General features: G+C 34.6%; 2 protein-coding genes across 2 annotated transcripts; both read left to right on the forward strand.

Annotated features, from left to right (window-relative positions):
- Positions 1-1502: 1502 nt before the first annotated feature.
- LOC123893993 (BURP domain protein RD22-like) lies at positions 1503-2729 on the forward strand (the record flags this gene model as incomplete). The annotated part of the gene is made up of 1 exon (XM_045943848.1): positions 1503-2729. A coding segment is annotated over one exon (969 nt), but the record flags the coding sequence as incomplete, so codon positions are not given.
- A 1517-nt stretch (positions 2730-4246) lies between these two features.
- LOC123898232 (protein ANTI-SILENCING 1) lies at positions 4247-16357 on the forward strand. The gene is made up of 11 exons (XM_045949133.1): positions 4247-5055; positions 6774-6942; positions 7462-8354; positions 12790-12816; positions 12914-13006; positions 13679-13757; positions 13909-13999; positions 14785-14881; positions 14989-15105; positions 15191-15275; positions 16031-16357. Exons 1-10 carry the CDS (start codon positions 4711-4713, stop codon positions 15242-15244), a joined length of 1965 nt encoding a protein of 654 aa, XP_045805089.1. The 5' UTR covers positions 4247-4710; the 3' UTR covers positions 15245-15275; positions 16031-16357.
- Positions 16358-20462: the final 4105 nt, after the last annotated feature.

A 20462-nucleotide genomic window follows, 5' to 3' on the forward strand; every position in this document is an offset into this window, starting at 1 on the left:
GAAAGGTTAAAACAAAACTGTATTTTAAGTCTAAATATAAAAAAGTGATAAATTAAATTAAGAATTCTAACTCCAATTACTCGATCAACCAAATTATTTGTCCACATAAACTTAGCTCATTATAAATATTGCACTAATGCACATGATTTGAGTTTAAACTTCGGACAAATCACTTATTCAAGTGGATTTTTTGATCACTAAATTACTTAAAAAAATATTTAATTCACATATTGTTTTTTTTTTTTTGACAAATTAATTCACATATTGTTAGTGTACTTACAATTATTCGTAACTGACTAAGTGTATGTTTGTTTCGGCGGTGAGAAGCTCCAAACGTGATTCTACAGCCTTGAAACGCGATTTCATCATTTTTTTGACTGTTTGGGACAAATTAAAGATCAAATTTCTCGTGTATTATTTCAGTAGTTAGAATACGAACCTATACACTTTCGTATTACAAAATCCAAATTTATTTCAAGGACAAAATGGTCAAGACGGGGGCCTGAGAGTAATATAGGGGGTCTAAAAAGCAATTGTCCATGTTAAATGGGCTACTAATTTAATTAAGGCCAGACAAGTTCTCCACTAAAAACTTTTTTATTTTAGCTATATTATTTTTTTATAAACTAAAATATTTTCATGCACAATTGTATAAACCAATTATGGAGATAATAATTGTGAATTGGTTAATAGGTTGACACTTTTCAAGTTTCATATGACCTAAAAAAAAGTTGACACTTTTCAACAAATTATTTTCTATAAGCACCGATGATCGAACTCTAAATTAAGTGGTTATAAATTTCTCTTTGATCTATATTTTGATGTAACACAAAAATATAATTAGTATTAATAATTTAATTTTTACTTGTTCTTGCTTGAATTGGTTGAGTGAGATCATGTTAACGGTGTATCAAACATTGATCTTAAGAAGTTTTGTGTATTTAGTAAAGAGTGAATGGATGGTCTAATAGAGTTAGTCCTCTTTATATATCCAAATCTCAGGGATATGGTATACCGTTAACATGATCTCAAACCTTATGAGTTCGACATATGGCACACCGTTAGAACAAGAACAAGCAATTTGAGATAGAACTAGGCATATGAGAGTTAGTCCCATAAGCCTAGTTAACTTCTAAGACATTTGAGATATACTTGTCATGGCTTATCCGACATGGGTTCACCCATAAGTAGAGCTGTCAAAAAGGGTCTGGTTATCGGGCCGGCCCATTAGCCCTATCCATTTACACGGGCTGAGCTTCATAAAAAGTGGGCCGACCCCTTAAAGAATTAAAAAAAATATTTTAAAAAAATTTATAATCTTTTTATTGTTATATTTTGGTCTTATTTTTATGCATAAATTCATATTTGTTTCGGTCAAGAGGGGAGAATCCATCCTGTCTGCCCCACAGATTTTTCGACAGAGATTAGTCATCGCTAATGACAATGGAAACTTCGTATCAATATCATGGTAACAAAAAAAATTACAGCTCTAATAAATTAACAAATTGTTTATTTATAATAACTATGCAGATTGGATGGAAGACAAAAGCACAAATGTGAATGTAGGAAAAGGTGGTGTAAGTGTTCATACAAGTAAAGAAAAACACAAAGGAACCTCAGTGAATGTTGGAAAAGGAGGTGTAAATGTCCATGCAGGAAAAGGTACTAATGTCAATGTTGGTGGTGGAGGAGGAGGAGTTTCAGTAAGTGCAGGTCATAAGAGAAAAGAAAAACCAGTAACTGTTACAGTTGGTTCATACTCTCCTTTTGCTTATAGATATGCTGCCACAGAAACCCAAATACATGATGATCACAAAACAACATTATTCTTCTTGGAAAACAATTTACATCCTGGAACAAGAATGCACTTGAACTTCATTAAAAGCTCAAATGAAGCCACATTCATCCCTCGACAAGTTGCGGATGCGACACCATTTTCATCTGACAAATTGAATGATATTTTTAATGAATTTTCTGTTGAACCTGAGTCAGAAGAAGCTCATATCATGAAAAATACTATCAAGGAGTGTGAAGATGCAAGCATTGAAGGTGAGGAAAAGTATTGTGCAACTTCACTTGAATCAATGGTTGATTTTAGTACTTTGAAGCTTGGAAAAAGTGTTAAGGTTGTTTCTACTGTGGTAGAGAAAAAGAATATAGGATTGCAGAAGTACACAGTGAAATCAGGAGTGAAGAAGTTAGCTTCAGGGGACAAAATTGTTGTGTGTCACAAACAAAATTATCCATATGCTATATTTTATTGTCATAAAACAGAGAACACTAGAGCTTATTTTGTTCCATTGGAGACTGATAATGGGATTAGAGTTAAAGCTGTAGTGGTATGTCACACAAATACATCAAAATGGAATCCTAAACATATTGCCTTTCAAGTGCTTAAAATTAAGCCAGGGACTATTCCAATATGCCACTTTCTTCCTGAGGATCACATTGTTTGGGTTCCATGTAATTAGTATATTTGAGTGGCAATAATAATTTTATATCTTCCTTAAATAATGTGCAATGCCTAGTTATGTATTAAGGTATTTCACAATGTTTATATGTGTAGACTTGGAACATGGCTTCATTTGGGTATTTTTACCATGATGCATTATGTGTGTATGATCTGATTAGTACTATTGTTGTGTGATATATACTTGGAGTGATTTTCATGTATTCTTCTTATTTAGATGGGCGAATGTGAAGAAAAATAAATTACATGTTTAATCTTATCTCATCTATTTTTGAATGTTCTATTTTTTATAAGGCGTTGGGCGCAGTTTTTAGTGGTTTGCAGATTCATTTTTTTAAATACAAAGATTGTTTCAATCTCATATATGGTTGAAAACAATTTAGTCAATCTGAAAGGAGAAAAATAATCATATTTTCAAGAATAACGAGGTTACTTTAAAGTTGATTATTGAGCATGTTATTATTAATGTTTAGTGATGATTAAAGTTGCGAAATAAGAGTTTTGTTTTGTCAGTCATTTTAGCAGGTGGTGGACTAATCCATTGAATTGTCTCCAACTAGGTGATTCGTTGTAATTTTTTGTGTTTTTGTTATGTTTTGGTGTAGATTTTTTATTGTATTTTGACACTTCTTATACAAAAATATTTTTTGTTAATAATAAATTTGGTTCTTTTGGTTGATTAAAAAAATAAATAAAAAAGACATCTATGATGTTAGCCACTACTCTATGTGAACATAATTATAAGAAAAAAAAATCTTTTTAGATTCATTGAAAAAATAATGTATCCAGTCTATATTATTGACTAGATACATTACCTTTTCAATGAACCTAAAAAATTATTTTTTCTTATAATTGTGTTCGGATGGAGTATTATTTTTGAAAATTCAAACGAGTCTCACTAAACTTATATAGAATATTTATAACTCAGTAGGATCATTTTGAATTTTAACAAATAAAATAATTTATTGAGAATATTGTATTAGAGAGTGTATTGTACTAATTTATCGATGTTTAAAATCGACCATGTCCTTTAAAATCTTATAAATGCATAAAGTTCATTCAAATCCTCTCGCACAAAGTCTTAAGATATACGTAAATCCTTTGAAATTTAAATTAGAATTTGATTATCTCTAAATTGTTGAGTTGTCATACACTTTTGTGTGGACGGATTGAGTTAGATCAATATTTTCCTAGTTTTTTTTTAATTTATAAGAAAATATAGGCAAAAGATGATGTGAAATCAGCTTTGTTCGTTAATATCTAGTTGCTATTCGTTTATCGAAAAAAAAAAGGATATTACACCATCTTTTAGAATATATTTTAGTTTCTCGTAATTTTATGATGGTTTAATTTAATTTTGAACAAAAATAAAATTCAAATTAATCACCAATATTTTTATACCCATAATAAATTAATCATTGGTTCGCCATAATAAAAAGATTAATTTGTCCCAATGTAACAAGGACTAATTTAAATTTTATTTTTACAAAAAAAAACTAAATTGAACCGTTATTCAACGGTATAACAACAAAATAAAAATTTAATACTCGTCCGTTTGGTTAAGTGGAAAGAAAGAGAAAGGAAAAAAAATTACGCAAACCAATGAATGAACTTAGACTAACTTTAGTCTAAATTCATTCATTGATTTCCGTAATTTTCTTTTCTCCATCTTTCTTTCTACTCAACCAAACGGACCCTAAGAGTTTGGTCCATATTTTGAATTCGGGATATCTGATTTTGAGCTTCACTAATTAGCTAGCTTTAAACTGAAACACCATCTCCGTTCTAAATTTTCCATTTGAAAAAAAAACAATAATATGAAAAATTGGTCTTTTATTGACATTTTTTTTTAGAAAATTTAAATTGTCAAACTTAAATACGACATGCATAATTTTGGGCAAATTGAATCAAATTGATTAAAAAGAGGCAATTTTTTACCTAAAAAAATCAAATAAATAAATTTCCTTTCTTCCTTAACCATTTAAATCTCCAGTTTTCATACCAATGACATAGTTGTCAGTTACTCAGTTATCACTCGTGTCGTCGTGTGTCTTTCTCCTCTCTCTCCCCATCTTCTTATTAGGGTTTTACGGTCTCACCAAACGGTTCAAATTTCTCGTCACCAATGCCATACCCAAAAACCTAACAATCTTCCCAACTCTCAATTTCACCAATTCTCACTATCAAAACTTCCCAAAACCGTTTCGCCGTCTCAATTTCACTTTTCAGTACATCGAATTATGGTAGAAGAGACGAAAGAGAAGGTTCCTGAATTCAAATGGGGGAAAAAGAAAGGGTTTGGTGGTAGAAATAAGGATGTCACTTTTTACGAATCGTTTACTTACGATGGTGTTGATTACAATCTTTATGATTCTGTTTATCTTTACAAGGAAGGTGAAACTGAACCTTTTATTGGTAAACTAATCAAAATTTGGGAAAATGGTGATAAGAGTAAGAAAGTTAAGGTTTTGTGGTTCTTTCGTCCATGTGAGATTGTTAATTTCTTGGAAGGATATGAGGTACTTCAAAATGAGTTGTTTTTGGCTGCTGGTGAAGGATTAGGGCTAACAAATATCAATCCTCTGGTAATTTTCTTTTGATTTTTCGTATTCGAAGTTTTACTAATTAATTTACTTCATTTGCATATGCTATCAAATGTTTATTGTGTAGCTTTATTGAAACCATGTTATGCTGATATTGGATGATTGAGTAATTGGATAATTGTTTGGTAGGAGTGTAGGAGGTGACATGATAATGAACAATAGACACTTGTTATTATTGTTTTGGTTCGAATAATGTCGGTTATGTTGGCTGCAATTGTGGTGGCAATGCAGTTGCAGAAGTCCTAACATCCTTGATGCCATAGGCTTGTGGCTGCAATTGTGGTTGTGGACCTTTTTTATTTAAAACCTTGCATGCTGCTAATATTGTGGTTGCGTCATGCGAGTGTCAAGTATTTAAAATTTAAATTGTTGACAGAATTGAAATTTATAAGTTCGGACATCGTTGTATTTGATATTTTTGGGGCAAGTCGAATTGCCAAACATAAAGCTTTAGTATGAGTTTATCATGGGCATGTTTTTTTTTTTTGTTTTTCTGTGGTACAATTTATGTGTTACTGAAACCTTTGTTGCTATAATTTTAGTGGAGCTATTGTTAGATAAGTAGCTACACAAGATAAGATATAATAAGGTTGTATTGTTGAAAAAGGTGATAGAATTTCATCTAAGGTTGTTTAAGCAATGTGCAGTAGAGAAGACCAACAGAAACATTACTAACGAGGGTATATATGATAGAAGATAGTTCATTAGACAGAAAGAGGAAAAACAACTAGAAGTCGAACCATAAAGTATGATTTGGAGTTTAAGTGGACTGATAGGTTTTGCTAAATGGGTCTGTCCATGATGGCACCAATATGGTGAAATGGTGTGGCTGAATCTTGACAAGATACCATACAAAGGCTATGGTATGGTGACTTCCTTATGGTGTAACATGGCACCTGCTGCATCCGTGGTGGAAAAAGCTGAAAAACATGAAAAGGAGGTAAGTCCCTTGTGTGAAAAACCTAAAGTTTCAACCCCTCAATCCTGCTTTAACAGTTCTGTTTCAACACACACTGCTCTCTCAACCTCTCTTTGTTCATCCATACTCCCCTGCAACCTTCCTCTAGCAAACCATCTACCTGTGTCGTGTTTTTTTAATTCCATCTTTTATCTCCTTTTTTCTTTTCCTTTCCCGTCCATAATTTTTCTGTTCTTTTTCCTTTTTTGTGATGTTATTTTCTTTATCCTTCTTTTGTTTTTTTGGTATTTTCCTCAAGTGTGATAAAACAAATTGTTGAACAGGATTACGACTGTTCAAACAAAACGGTAACACAAATTGTAAGAGAAATGGAGATAATGACCGAATGAAAAACATGCTTAAATTGGTGGAGAATTAGAGGGGGGGGGGGATGCGATAATGGAAAAATAAAAAGCATTACAGAAGTAAACAGAGAATGCATAATGAAAGCAAAGAGGAAACATAAGAAAAGTGAAAACACAATGAAAAAGAGAGATTCTGCCAGCCAAGTTTCTTCATCAGATAACAGTGTCATCTGCCATTTTTATATGGTGTATTGTTTGCTAGCTAACCATAATCTGCTATTTTGATATTCTTCATTTCAGGACCCAAGTTTCAAATTCCACATAGTGGGAAAATACTTCAATTGTTGTTGTTATTGTAGTGTGTTCCCTTTTAATGGATAAAAGTAAGTATGATAATGACCATGTTATGTTTTTGTTCATATTCTATACCACATCAGGAAGCTATTGCTGGAAAATGCAATGTTGTTTGCATTTCAAAGGACGACAGAAATCCACATCCTTCAGACAAAGATCTTCCAAATGCTGACTTTGTATGGCATTGTTTCTTTGATGTTGGGCAGCTTAAAATACTGGACAAGATAGATGATAAGATTGCTGGAGTTGAAGGTATGCCATCTTATTTATTCTAAAAATATTATCTGAAATTCCTGTCAACTTTAAGACGGAAATGCAATTACAAATGTGGCTTGCTTCACTTATCTCATCCTCTGAGAAATCAGCCGAGTCATAATTTTTTTTTCTTTCAAAATAAACAAGGAAACTGACTTCCAGGTTTTGCCTTTTTCTATTATGGGAACTTAAGTTACTTTACACAATTACTGATTGTAATTAAACATACAAATAAATAGAAATCTTCAGATTTTTAGAAACCTGAAGAGTGAACTGCTATCAAAGTCATGTTGAATGATTTTATCTTGCCCAATGGGATTTTTTTTGTTACATGTGCATGCTGTTTTATAATTGAATCTTCAAACTATTTTAATTTTAGTTGTTAAATATTAATGTTTATGTTGGACTAATTTTTATTGGATATGTTATTGACCCTAATCAATATGGAATAAGTGTAATTGTACATGATTTTGAATGACTGAATATGTTTTAAAGTTGTTTCTTTAATTGTTGCAGTTAAAAATATTTTTAACAATTTATATAGTCGAAAGCTTGGTGGTCTTTCGAAACTTGGTTTAGATGAGAAAGAAGTTAGTGTGAAAGTCACGACGAGTAATGAAGCGGTGACTCTTTCAAGTGAAAAAAACAATCAACTTTTGATTGAAAAACTAGATGGCAAGCGTTTTGAAACTGCTGATTCTAAGCCATCATTGGTAGAAAGGCGTACCTCTAGCCTTGGTTTAAAGGATGGTAGTAAATCTAATGGTGGTTTGGTCCCTATTTCCCACGACAAGACCTTGCCTCAAGCTAAAGAGAAAGCGAATGGGGTTTATAAGGCTTCTTTGGCTAAACAAAAATCATCTACTAATGATAAGATCGTTTTGAAGTCTAAGATTGATTCGGAAACGAGTGGATGTGATATTGTTGGTATCTCCGATCGACAAATCAACAAGCGATTAGGTGAGGGCAAGACTTCTGAGAAGGAAAAATATGGCGTTTCTAGTGCAAAGATAACAAATAATGTTCAAAATAGAAGCAACTATGATGATGATGATGATGATAATGTGAAGAACGTCCCTTCAAAAAGGCTAAAGATTGACACAGTGCCAACAAAACTCTCTAGTGACAAGTTTCCTGATAGGCAAATCAACAAGCGAATGAGGGAGAGCAAGGCATATGAAGAGGAAAAACATGGTGTTTCTAGTTCGAAGATATCAAATAATGTACAAAATCGAAGGAGCTATGGTGATGTTGATGCGAAGGAAGTCCCTTCGAAAAATCTAAAGATTGACACAATGCCAGCTAAACTCTCTGGTGACAAGTTGCGGAAAGAATCGTCTACAACTTCTCCAAACTTGGAGCACAAGCTAGATTACCGTGTAATGGAAGTTACTCAAAGACCTGAAGTTGTAAGTTGCAAACCAAGCACTCTCATTTTGTCATGCTAGTTTTTCATCTCTTCACGCCTTATACCTTACCAGTTTAAGTGTTTAACAATATCCCAATGTAGGAGGTTGTCAAAATAGGGTCAACCTATAATGTTAGCCTTTAGCCCAATTGTGTCCTTAAAGCTTGACTTGAAAAATCATATCGTTATGCTAGTAGTTTACAACATTTGGCCTTGTCAAGGGATTGGACAATGTTGTCAAATTATCGGCAATAACGCTATAGTGTAGTAGAATTTGAACAAATCCCTATTGTTCCACAATGTGCTATTTAGTGCAAAGTGTTTAATAAGCAAAAGTTATTTTTCAGACCAAACATCAATTATTCAATGAATCTGAAAAAGAAATATTTGCTTATCAATAATGGTTTACTTCATATCTGGTCTATATTATAAACCAAATACATCAATGAATTTGGTCTATATTATTAAATGAATCAATTATTCAATGTATCTAGTCTATATTATAGACCAGATACATCAGTTATTCAATAAAAATAAATCAAATCAAAGAGCCCTTATGCTTTTACCAATCTAGGTCTCAAATCTCAACAGTGGTTTCTGTTAAGAAGACCCACGTTGATTGCGAGATGGCCTGAACATGTGTTTATAAAGTGAGGCCAATCCTCACTTTACGACCCGATTTTGTAAGGATGAGTTAGACCCAACACCCAATGTTAAGATGGTATCAGAGCCTATCCACGATTTGCTGGGCCGCCTGCTAACGGGTTTCCAATCAGGCCATCCACCATTTATATTTGCACTCCAAGACCATAGCACTGGGCGCGAGGGTGTGTGTTAAGAAGTCCCACATCGGTTGCGAGATGGCCTGAATATGTGTTTATAAAGCGAGGACAATCCTCAACTTACAAGCCGATTTTGTAAGGATGAGTTAGGCTCAACACCCAATTTTAAGAGTTTTCACGAAAAAGTCTTTTCTAGTGTTAAACCCAAGTCTCATGTAGGATAAAAATAAGACCTGGAATGAGTTTATAAAGAGTGGCACCGACCCCTCACCTTACAAGTCCGTTTTGAAAGGATGTGCCCAACCTAATATGGTATTAAAGCCTATTGATTCGAGACACTCATCAAATTCAGTAGTGCTGGGCGTGAGAGAGTGTATTGGGAAAAACCCTAGTTCCACACAGGATAAAGACAAAACCTGAAATGAGTTTATAAAAGGTGGCACCTCTCACTCACCTTACAAGTCAGTTTCGTAAAGATGAGTTGATTCTAATATAAAATCTTCATATATATATATATATATATATATATATATTAAACTTATAATGAAGGTGAAATGTTTGTGATGTGTTAAATACAAAATATTATTCAATGTTTATGTTTGAACTTTGCACGCTAATTTGTTGTGAAAGTAAAACAAACATAGTGTTGAACTTTTATAATGATGGTTCAAAGTGAATTTGGTTGTGAACTTTTATGGTGATTAATTCATTAAAATTTTAAGTTAAAATGGTTTTTCCTTTGATGGGTAATGTGGATTTGAACATATTGCAATGATTTAAGATATACCAACAATAAAGTCAAACCTTTATAATGTAGGTTGGGTCAAAGCATTTGACAATTTTAAAACAACTTCCGAATTTGAAATGGTTTGTGGGATTCAATGCTTAAATTTTAATTTTGTAATCTTTCATGACGGTGTTTCCACTTCATAGAATTGGAAGTTTGACCTAACTTAACCCTACTCTTAGAAATTTGGTATTGGGTCTAACTCAACCCTACAAAACCAGCTTGTAAGGTGAGGATTGCCTCTTACTTATAAGCACACATTCAGGCCATCTCGCAACTGATGTGAGACTTCTTAACACATCCCTTCACGTCCAACACTATTTGGGCTTGGTGCGTGGATATAAATGGTAGGTGACCCGATAGCGGAACAGGTGGCCCAACGGATCGTGGAGAGCCTCTGATACCATATTAGATTTTATATTGGGCCTAACTCAACCCTACAAAACCGGCTTGTAAGGTGAGGATTGTCCTCACTTTTTAAACACATAGTCAGGCCATCTCTCAACCGATGTGAGACTTCTTAACACACCCCCTCGCGTCGAGCGCTATTTGGGCTTGGAACGCAGATATAAATGGTGGATGGCCCGATTGGATACTCGGAAGCAGGCGGCCCAGCTGATCGTGGAGAGACTATGATACCATCTTAGGAATTTGGTATTGGGCCTAACTCAACCCTACAAAACCAGCTTGTAAGGTGAGAATTGCCTCTTACTTATAAACACATAGTCAGGCCATCTCTCAACCGATTTGAGACTTCTTAACACACCCCTTCGCGTCCAGCGTTATTTGGGCTTGGAACGCGGATATAAATGGTGGATGACCCGATCGGATACCCGGAACCAGGCGGCCTAGGTGATCGTGGAGAGACTCTGATACCATGTTAGAAATTTGGTATTGGGTCTAACTCAACCCTACAAAACCAGCTTGTAAGGTGAGGATTGCCTCTTACTTATAAACCCACATTCAGGCCATCTCGCAACCGGTTTTGGACTTCTTTACACCTACAAAACCGGCTTGTAAGGTGAAAATTTGTTCATACTTATAAACACATGTTCAGGCAAACTCACATCTGATGTGAGACGTTTAACACACCCTCTCACGCCCAACACTATTGGGCTTGGTGCGTGGATTTAAATGGTGGGTGGCCCATCGGATCGCAAAGGAGGCTCTGATACCATCTTAGAATTGAAAGTTTGACCTAACTTAACCCTACAAAATTGACTTGTAAGGTGAGGATTTTCTCTTACTTATAAAACACATGTTCAGGCTAACTCACATTCGATGTGGGACTTTTAACAAAAACACAAGGAATTTTTCTTTCCTCTAGGGTTGACTTTACCAAATCTTTAGAAAATGGAAGAGTCCAAGAAGGAACACTGTTCTCCACTGATATAATAATTGGTAGGGAACACCCTTTTCGAAATAGTTTTAATTTGTAGAAGATGCAATTTTAGTTGCAAAGTTGAGAGAATAAATAATATTGAAAGTTAGAGGTATGCGGAAAAAATTGGGAAGAAAGTTAGGAAAAAACGAAGTATATGGACTGCAAACTTGATTTGAATGAGGTACACAAATTTGATTTGAGAGGCGAAATTTGGAGAACATATTCTAAGACAAATCTCAGACTTTTATGTATCTTGGGTTTATAATCTGCAAATATGTGGAAATATAGGGTTTGGTGAAATGAAAGAATGTTGTGAGTTTGATTTGTGATAGAAACGACCACTCGAGCTCAGAGGAATATTATAATGTATGGAATTAAATGTCTGGAGACAAGAATGTTCCTAGGATGAGTGGTCATTCAAGAGAAGGCTAGATTAGGCATATCGTACGTGGAAAATACTGATAGAAATGCCAAGTTTTGACGATATGAACGATAGTACAACAAATAAAGGTAGTGGCATATGGAAGACACAGTCCATCAATTAGAGGTAGTGGCATATGGAAGATAGTCCAACAATTAGAGGTAGTGGTAGACAAAGTAATGTTATAAACCAATTCGTTGAAAGAGATTTGGATTTATATTTTGTATTATTAGAAACAATTCACAAGAGGGTGTTATGGCATCATTTGACCTATCACCTATGTATTCAACCCTACTTTTCGAGTAACGACACAAGTTGGTTAAATTCTTGGCAACTATAACGGGGAATGGGCAACATTGGTTTAAGCCTTTTTTGCCTTGTTTTCCAACATAGAATTAGCACTATTGATTTGCCTTGTGGGCTATTGGCATGCTAAGGTTGATACTTTTTTGTGCACCGGAACAATTGATACCTGTGTTGTTTTGGGAAAGTTGTCTCCATATGAATATTTATTTTTTCTTCATATTGCTCCAATTGGTCAAACTTATTAAGCGGATAAAGATGATAACTTTCATGACATTGGAGTCTATAGATTGTTTCATATTGCCTCTGACTGTGGCATATATTAACAGGGAGGAATTAGTCTGTTAGGATCCCACAAACCTAACCTTCAAAGATTAGGGAAATGAGATTTTTCTCCCATGAGTTTATAGATTTGAAAGAAATTTGGTACACAAAGAAGCTATTCTGCCCTCAACTAGAGCATTCTCTAGTTTAGGACTTTCACAAAATAATTTCCTAACTAACTAAACGTAGGTTAGTCCTATTAGTAACTCATAGGACTAACAGCAACAACAAACTAAAATCACAGAAAGTCTACTGTCTACACCTATACTATTCTAACTAACAACAAGCACAACTAACAATCACTTAACATATTGTATTTAGTAAATCAAAGTACTTAGTTTTGTCAACTTTGAATTGTTTAGTTGTTTTGATGCATGATGCTTTTTAACATTGATTTGTAGTTTTCTTATACATGTTTTTTTCACTTGGTGACAGGATAGAAGCAAATGGTTTAAGCCAATGGTAAGTTTTCTTTCATTCTATTCTCTTTTAACATCTTTATTTAATTGATTCTTGTAGAATGTAATGAACTACTTATAACCTTAAAGTTGCTTTTCAGCCTTGGGAGGAAAGTATGAAAGATGCTTATAAGCAAGGGAGACTTGTGCTGCTTGAAAATTTGGATCCTTCTTTAACTTCATCAGAAGTACAGGTAATAATCATTCCAAAACCAGCATTTTCAGATTATGGTGAGAATTATAATGAAAACTATCATTCTGTAATATGACCGACTACATTACCAGTATGTTGAATCTGTCAATAGGTTTAATGTCTTAATGGCAAATTCAAATGCTATGCATTTGTAACTGTTATTTTGACAATAGTAACTACTATTAATTAGTATATATTGTATAATAAATGTAGATATGACAGCTACAGAAGTAGTGGGCTGATTCAAATGTAATTACATTGTATTTATATGAGACTTCTCTTTGAGGAGAAAATACAGATCAAAACTTCTATGAGTCTAACATTCTTTGAGTTAACAGAATCCTGTGTAGACTGTAGAGTAGTTAATTTGTGGGCTAAATAGCCTCGTTAATTGCTACTCCTTGTATTTCTTTGTAGTTGTGTTTTATTTGGAATAAAAGTAGCTTTATTTGCATTTGTATCATTTATTTGTGCGGTGATTCACTTTTAAGGGTGTGAGCATTAGTATTATAGATGCAGTATTCAAGCTGCTGCGTGATGTTATTTTTTTTTTTAATTTTTTTTTTAGTTTTTTTATGTAGGACTAGCCTACACTTAATGTTTCATCTGGTTTGTTGTTATTGTAATAACCTGCTTATCTCTAATATGTTTGACGTACTACTCTCAATCACAGGATATTATTTGGCATGGCTTTAAAGAAAGATGTACTGCAAAGATGATCCAGAAAACCACATATTCTAGTCCTCATTCTGGTTAGAAACTGCGTCTTTGTTCATATTATATTCTACAACAAGTTAGTCTGGATGAGTTGATCATATGCTTGGATATGTTTACAGGCAAATACTATTTTCAGAGCGCCCATATGCAAACTTACTGTGTTTCAATATTTTATTTATGATATAGGTCAAGCTTTTGTTATATTCAAAAGAAAGGAAGCAGCAGAGTCGGTTATTAGAAAATTAGAGGAGGGCTGTTTCTTGATGTCAAATGGGCGGTATGTACTCAGCTGTATATGCATGATAACTGCACTTTAAATCCCTCTATGATATTAATCATGCAAAACACATTAATGACGCATGGTGTGCGTACTCTAAATATTTTTTTATTGATTATTTATCGCCTCATGATTGTATAATGGTTTTCTCACCTCACCTAGAGTTGGGATGTTGGTTGCAAGATTGTCAAAATCGAGATTTTATTTAGGTTTGGGGAGGGGAGTCAATGTCATAAATTGTGGGAGAACATAGACGAGAAGAGGTAGAGGGGACTCAATTTTAACACACAAGAGAAAAGCTTACATGAGAGATGTGTGAAAACCCATAATCAGTCCAACGTGTAATAGAAACTAATCTACTGTGTGAAAGAAGAGGAAAGTGCAGAGAAAGTAAAGGAAGGTTCTGGAATGATTTCGTAGAGGGGACTCAAAATTTAACCCACAACAAAATAGCTTACATGAGAGATGTTTGAAATCCCATAATCAGTCCAAAGTGTAATAGAAACTAATCTACTGTGAAAGAAGAGGAAAGTTCTGGAATGATTTCATTGATCAAAAGATGAATGATACAGTTACTTCAATGGTATTTATATGAATACCATCTATCTAAATCACATTCAAACTGAATCTCTTCAATTAGTTACAACTGACTCTAGTTGGTTTACACCGGCATAATCATATACCCTCTATGCTGAAGCTTACTGCTTAAATATTTGTAATTTTGCTTCCTATTGTGTGCTCTTTTGTATTGCTTCCTTGTAATATTTAATTTTATTGCTTGGTAGCCCACTTGTGGGAAGCTTTGGACTCCCTTGCTTTCCGGAAAAGAAGCGAACATTTTATGGTCATTATGCTATTGATCAACCTCGACAACGTGAGATGGTATGATCAGATTAACTTTTGTTTGAATTCTTGTCCTAATTGTAGAAGTATTTGTCAACAAATTTGTTCATTTTCTTTTATTTGTCAATCTAATTTTGGTTGAACAGAAAGACGCAGTATCGACTTCACATTGTTCTCAGGCCAACAACATTGAATATGATATGGCTGTAGAGTGGTGTTTACTACAAGAAAGAGTAGACAAAACTTGGAGAAAATTGTATCAGGTATATAATTTTTGAATTGTGTCGATAATCATTCAGTTCCACTTTGTTTTAAGCGACATTGATATTTGGTTATAACATTTTTAAGCGACAAAGCGAGGAGTTAAGCAAACTCAAAGCCAAGTTGAAGTCTAAAATCTAAACGATCTCCATTGACCCTTCTATTTTTGTTGGTAAGTTCTCTTTTCAAAAAGATTCAGTTGTGATGTTGGCTTCTCTGTCTCTTTCATGCAGCGTGGTTGCAAAGGATGAGATCATTTTATACCGTAACCATTTTTATTTTTTCACTTTTGGTTGCTATTGTTAACGAAATTGAAAGTTTTTTGCTTCTAGTAAGTACATGTTTAGACTGATCTAAGCATTGTATTTTTTGCTTCTAGTAAGTACATGTTTGTCTCATTTTTTGTATCTTCATTGAACACGGTAGTGAGATAGGTCGTCTGTTATTTTTATTGAATTGGTTCTGTTTGATCGTTTAAAAAAAACATCATCAGATGATTTTCAAAGTTATATCCAAAGTCTCAGATTTTATATTGGGCCTAACTCATCCCTACAAAACCGGCTTGTAAGGTGAGGATTGCCTCTAGTATATAAACACTACACAGGCCATATCTCTTAGCAATGTGGGACTAAATCCACCCCTTCACACCCAACACAATGAAGGTGTTGGAGGCTGCAATGAAGGCAACCCAAATGCCGCAATTAGGCGGACGGGGGCGGACCGCAATGAAGGCGGAATATCCAACACAAAGTATTGAAACTCGAAAGTTATGTCTATGGTGCTAGTTTTGAGATTATGACATTTATATGCTCTTATCAGTTTTCTAATTTAGAATGAGTCCTCTGATCAGAAGCCAGAGCTGTAGTTGGCTTTCATTGGGTTGTGGAGTTTTTATATCTGATTAAGCTTTTTTTACCCTCTCTGCAGAATGTAAAACTGACTTTGTTCACCGCGGTTGTGGCATAACTGGCAATTGTTTTGGGTTCAGCAGTTGTAGATATGATATTCTTGGGGGTTCTTTGTATACAGCAACTCCCTGGAAAGCTGTTGAAAGTTTTATTGCCTTGTCCCATTTCGCTGCTGTTGTACTATACATAGTTTCCTGTCTTTTGATGTATACCCCATTTGTAGTGTAGACAATAAACTCAATTTTTTGTTATCATGTAATTTTAGTTCTTGTTAGTATAATCGTTTCAACTTTCTTCCTGTCATCTTATCATACATAATATGAAAATTAGCATGAAGCTATTTCAAGATAAATTCTCTTCCAAACCCCTGTGATTCTTTTTAACCCCCCAAAATTCTAATTTTGCCCTTGCAGAAAAATTCGGTACGTTGAAGTCGAGTTTTTTATAGTGCAAATTTAGAAAAAATTCGGTAAATTGAACCCGATTTTTTTTTTTCAAGGCAAAAAAAATTCGATAAACAGATACCGAATATTTTATAGGACAAAACTGAAATCCAAAGGTGAAAAAGAAACATGGAGGTGCAAAGAGAATTTATCCTATTTAAAAAGTACATAGTTAAGGGGTCCATTTTAATAAGTGCACTCCACTAATTGATTACACTCATTTTTCACTTGTCTCAATCAATATGGGATTTAGATTTCCCAATAATAGATTTGGCCGGTTTCAATTTATTAGTATTGTTTTTTTTTTTGTCAAGTAGTTTTGATGGCTAAAAAATTCACCTTAAAGGTAAATAAGTGGAGTATCTTGTACATATAGTCAATGTTCCTACCAACTGAACTAAGCCTACAGAGATTAATTGATATTGTTTTAATTGAGAAACAATTTTCAATCTAAACCGTCTCATTTAAGATTGACGGTTGATATTAAAAACTTTATAACTGTGTGCATTAATTTTGGGTTTTTTTAAGGGGAAATAGTCATTTTAGGAGTTCAGATCCACTCCATTGCCTTATCCTCCATTTCCCTCCAGTCCATTGTTAGATTTGTGACATGTGGCAAAAAGAAATCTAAAGGCTGAAATTAAAGAAGGCGTTTCTTCTTTCTCTCTGATACGCTTCCTTCCTTTTCTTCTTCGTGCATCAAAATTCATCTCTCTGCCGCATCCGCCGCCCATTCTCTCGCCGTCTGTGTTCTCCGTCCATTACTTTGATCAAAGCGGCAAAGCTCTCCCTAACATCTTCTTCCTTCATAAAGCAGAAGAAACCACAGTTCCACAACATCACTTACACAATCCAAGTTACAAAACAGAAAATGCTAGATATCACCGTCGTCGTGTTCTCGGTGGTGCAAAATTTTGTCTCTTTTCATCTCTTGCCGTCGTCTCCAACACACCTCTTCGTCGCCTCGTTCTCCGAGATCCAAAACATCGTCACAAATGGAACAGATCTTCGCCGTGCTCTTCAACCCCGGCCGGCAGTGGCGGCGAATAATTTTCTAAGCTGTGTTAGCATCGCGGTTGTAACTCATGATTTTAATTGACAATTACTCCCTAAATTGAAAAAGGGAAGCTGTAGTGGACTTGAGAAGCTAATTTAACAATTAAATCAAAACAGTGATGCAGCGGTGACGGTAACACAGTGTGGCGGCGACGTTGGGGTAGTTCATTACGGTGGTGGCAAGAAGGCAAACAGACAGAGATATGGCGGTGAAGATAGAAACCACGTTGTTGTTAGTTCACACAAGTGTTTCTATGTGATTTTTAATCACAGCCATTAAAATTCTTAATTGCCATGTGTCCTTAATCAGTAGAAAAACTGGAAGGAAATGGAAGATAAGGTAATGGAGTGGATCTGAACTCTCATTTTAGTCCCCGAATGTACAACTCGCTGTCATTTTAGTCCCTGACCGAAGAAAAAATACAAAATAGTCCCTGATTCTGCAATCTGTTAGTCACTTTAGTCCCTGACGTTAAAAATGATTGTTAACTTTACAAAAAAGCTGATGTGGCATCTTTTTGGGGACACGTGGCACGCTGAGTAGGCATAAATTGGACAAGTGATCTGATGATATGGCTAGGGACGAAAATGACAATACAAGGGACCAAAATGACAATATTTTTTTTTTTCTTTCATTTCTTCATCTTCTTTCTCTCACTCCTTCTTCGTACATTTATCAATAAAATCCATAATTTTAAACCCAAATTTTTTAAAAAATCATCAACAAAAATTGGGTGTAGTTGAGAGCATAAACAATTGGCTCTAATCATGTTAGTTTTACGAGTGACCAAAGATAATTCCAACTTTGCCACCAAATCCTAATTTTTTTTCCTACCATTGCTTAATTTTGAGCCTTTGCTTTCATGAATTTGAGTAGCTTCTACAGCTAAAGGTAAAGGTGAACATTTTGAAGAAGTGAAAAAAAATATATTGTCATTTTGGTCCCTCGTATTGTCGTTTTGGTCCCTCGCCATATCATCAGTCCACTTGTTCAACTAATGCCTAGTCAACATGCCACGTGTCCCAAAAAAAATGTTACATCAGCTTTTTTGTAAAGTTAACGGTCATTTATAACGTCAAGGACTAAAATGACTAACAGATTGCAGAATCAGGGACTATTTTGTATTTTTTCTTCGGTCAGGGACTAGAATGACAGCGAGTTGCACATTCGGGGACTAAAATGACTATTTCCCCGAATTTTTATTATAAAAATCCCAAAATTTAGAACCAATCCATAATAATAATATTGTTTGTCAAAGAAACTCTTAATCCTCTTGGGTTTGGGGAGAATAAGAGCAAGTTGAAAAACACTGCATGCAATCCCCTCCTGGTGGCACCTCATCAAAATGATTGCATGGGGCCAAGTCCTTCCAATTTTTCTAGTTAATAAACTAACCATCTGTATTCGACATTTTACTGTTCAGAGTGCTTATGATTTGCAACGGGAGAATGTTCACCATATAGAAGGGGACTGGACAGGGATTTGGAATTGGAAAGGACCACACAGAATTCAAACTTTTATGTGGTTGGCCGCTCATGATCGCCTTCTGACTAACTACCGCAGGAGCAGATGGGGAGTGGGAATTTCGCCCATTTGTCATATATGTGGAAATGAAGACGAAACGGTCATCCATACTTTGAGGGATTGCATATATGCAACTCAAATATGGATCAAATTAGTTGCATCTAACCATATTACTAATTTCTTCTCTTTTAATTGTAGGGACTGGTGCTTCAAGAATCTTAGCAACGAGTATGGAGCGCAAAAAGAAGGGTGGACATCCATTTTCATGGTGGCATGCTGGTATATGTGGAAGTGGCGAAACAAAACAATTTTCGATGAAAACTTTCGACGACCATCAAATCATATTCATGTGATCCTCAAGATGGCTAGAGATATTGACAGTTGCAAGCATAATCACATTAGTAGAGGGCAACGGAAAAAGGACACCATTTTCATTGGTTGGAAGCACCCACCTGAAGGTTGGATAAAGCTTAATTGTGACGGGACTTATAAAGAGTCAGTAGATCTTGCAGGGTGTGGCGGTTTACTTCGAGACTCAAATGGTCAATGGATTCAGGGATACACACAAAAGATTGGTGCATGTGATGCTCTACATGCTGAAATGTGGGGTATGTATACGGGAATGAATTTGGCTCGAAGACAAGGAGTTACCCATCTCATTGTTGAAAGTGACTCCAAAGTACTAATTGACATGGTTACAAGGAGATGCAATTTTAATGGGGCCACCCCCATATTGATCCGTAGAATCCAGGAGCTCATAAACTTAGATTGGCACATCCAGTTTAAGCATACGTGGCGAGAAGGCAACAGAAGCGCTGATTGGCTAGCTAATCATAGTTTAGCACATAGTTCTTTTGATGTAATATCTTTGGAGAGTCCTCCTAGAGAGCTCCAGAGTATCCTCTTTGATGATTTTTCCGGGGCTTGCATGCCTAGGAATGTGTGTTTAGTTCCTTAATTTATTTTTCTTTTGGGCTTTTGCCCTCTTCATGTACCAAAAAAAAAAAACTAACCATCTGTATCCAAAAAACTGCGGTTCATGCATTTAATTTATAATTTAAACTTGATTAACTATCCTTAATCCAGTTGTTAAAATATAACAGTATTTAGATAAATATTTTAGAATAGATTCTCCTCGTACTATTTGTCCAAAGATCAATATATACAACAATTTAAAATAAAGTTAATTTAACTCAGCATCAATTATCAATCCGTACTCTTGTGGCCTTTTGTGAATATGATGAGTTCTTTGTTGAATCCGGATCTAACGCATGCAGTACAGCCCATCAGACTTTAATAATTTAACTTGAGCTGTTCTTTTGCTGAATAGAGTGAAAATAGTGTTACCTATATAAATGTTATATACTTTATTTTATATAAAATTTTCTAAATATTTAAAGTTAACTTAACTGGATTATTTTGTCAAA

This window comes from Trifolium pratense, linkage group LG7 (assembly GCF_020283565.1).
Source record: "Trifolium pratense cultivar HEN17-A07 linkage group LG7, ARS_RC_1.1, whole genome shotgun sequence".
In the NCBI taxonomy this organism is placed as follows: domain Eukaryota; kingdom Viridiplantae; phylum Streptophyta; class Magnoliopsida; order Fabales; family Fabaceae; genus Trifolium; species Trifolium pratense.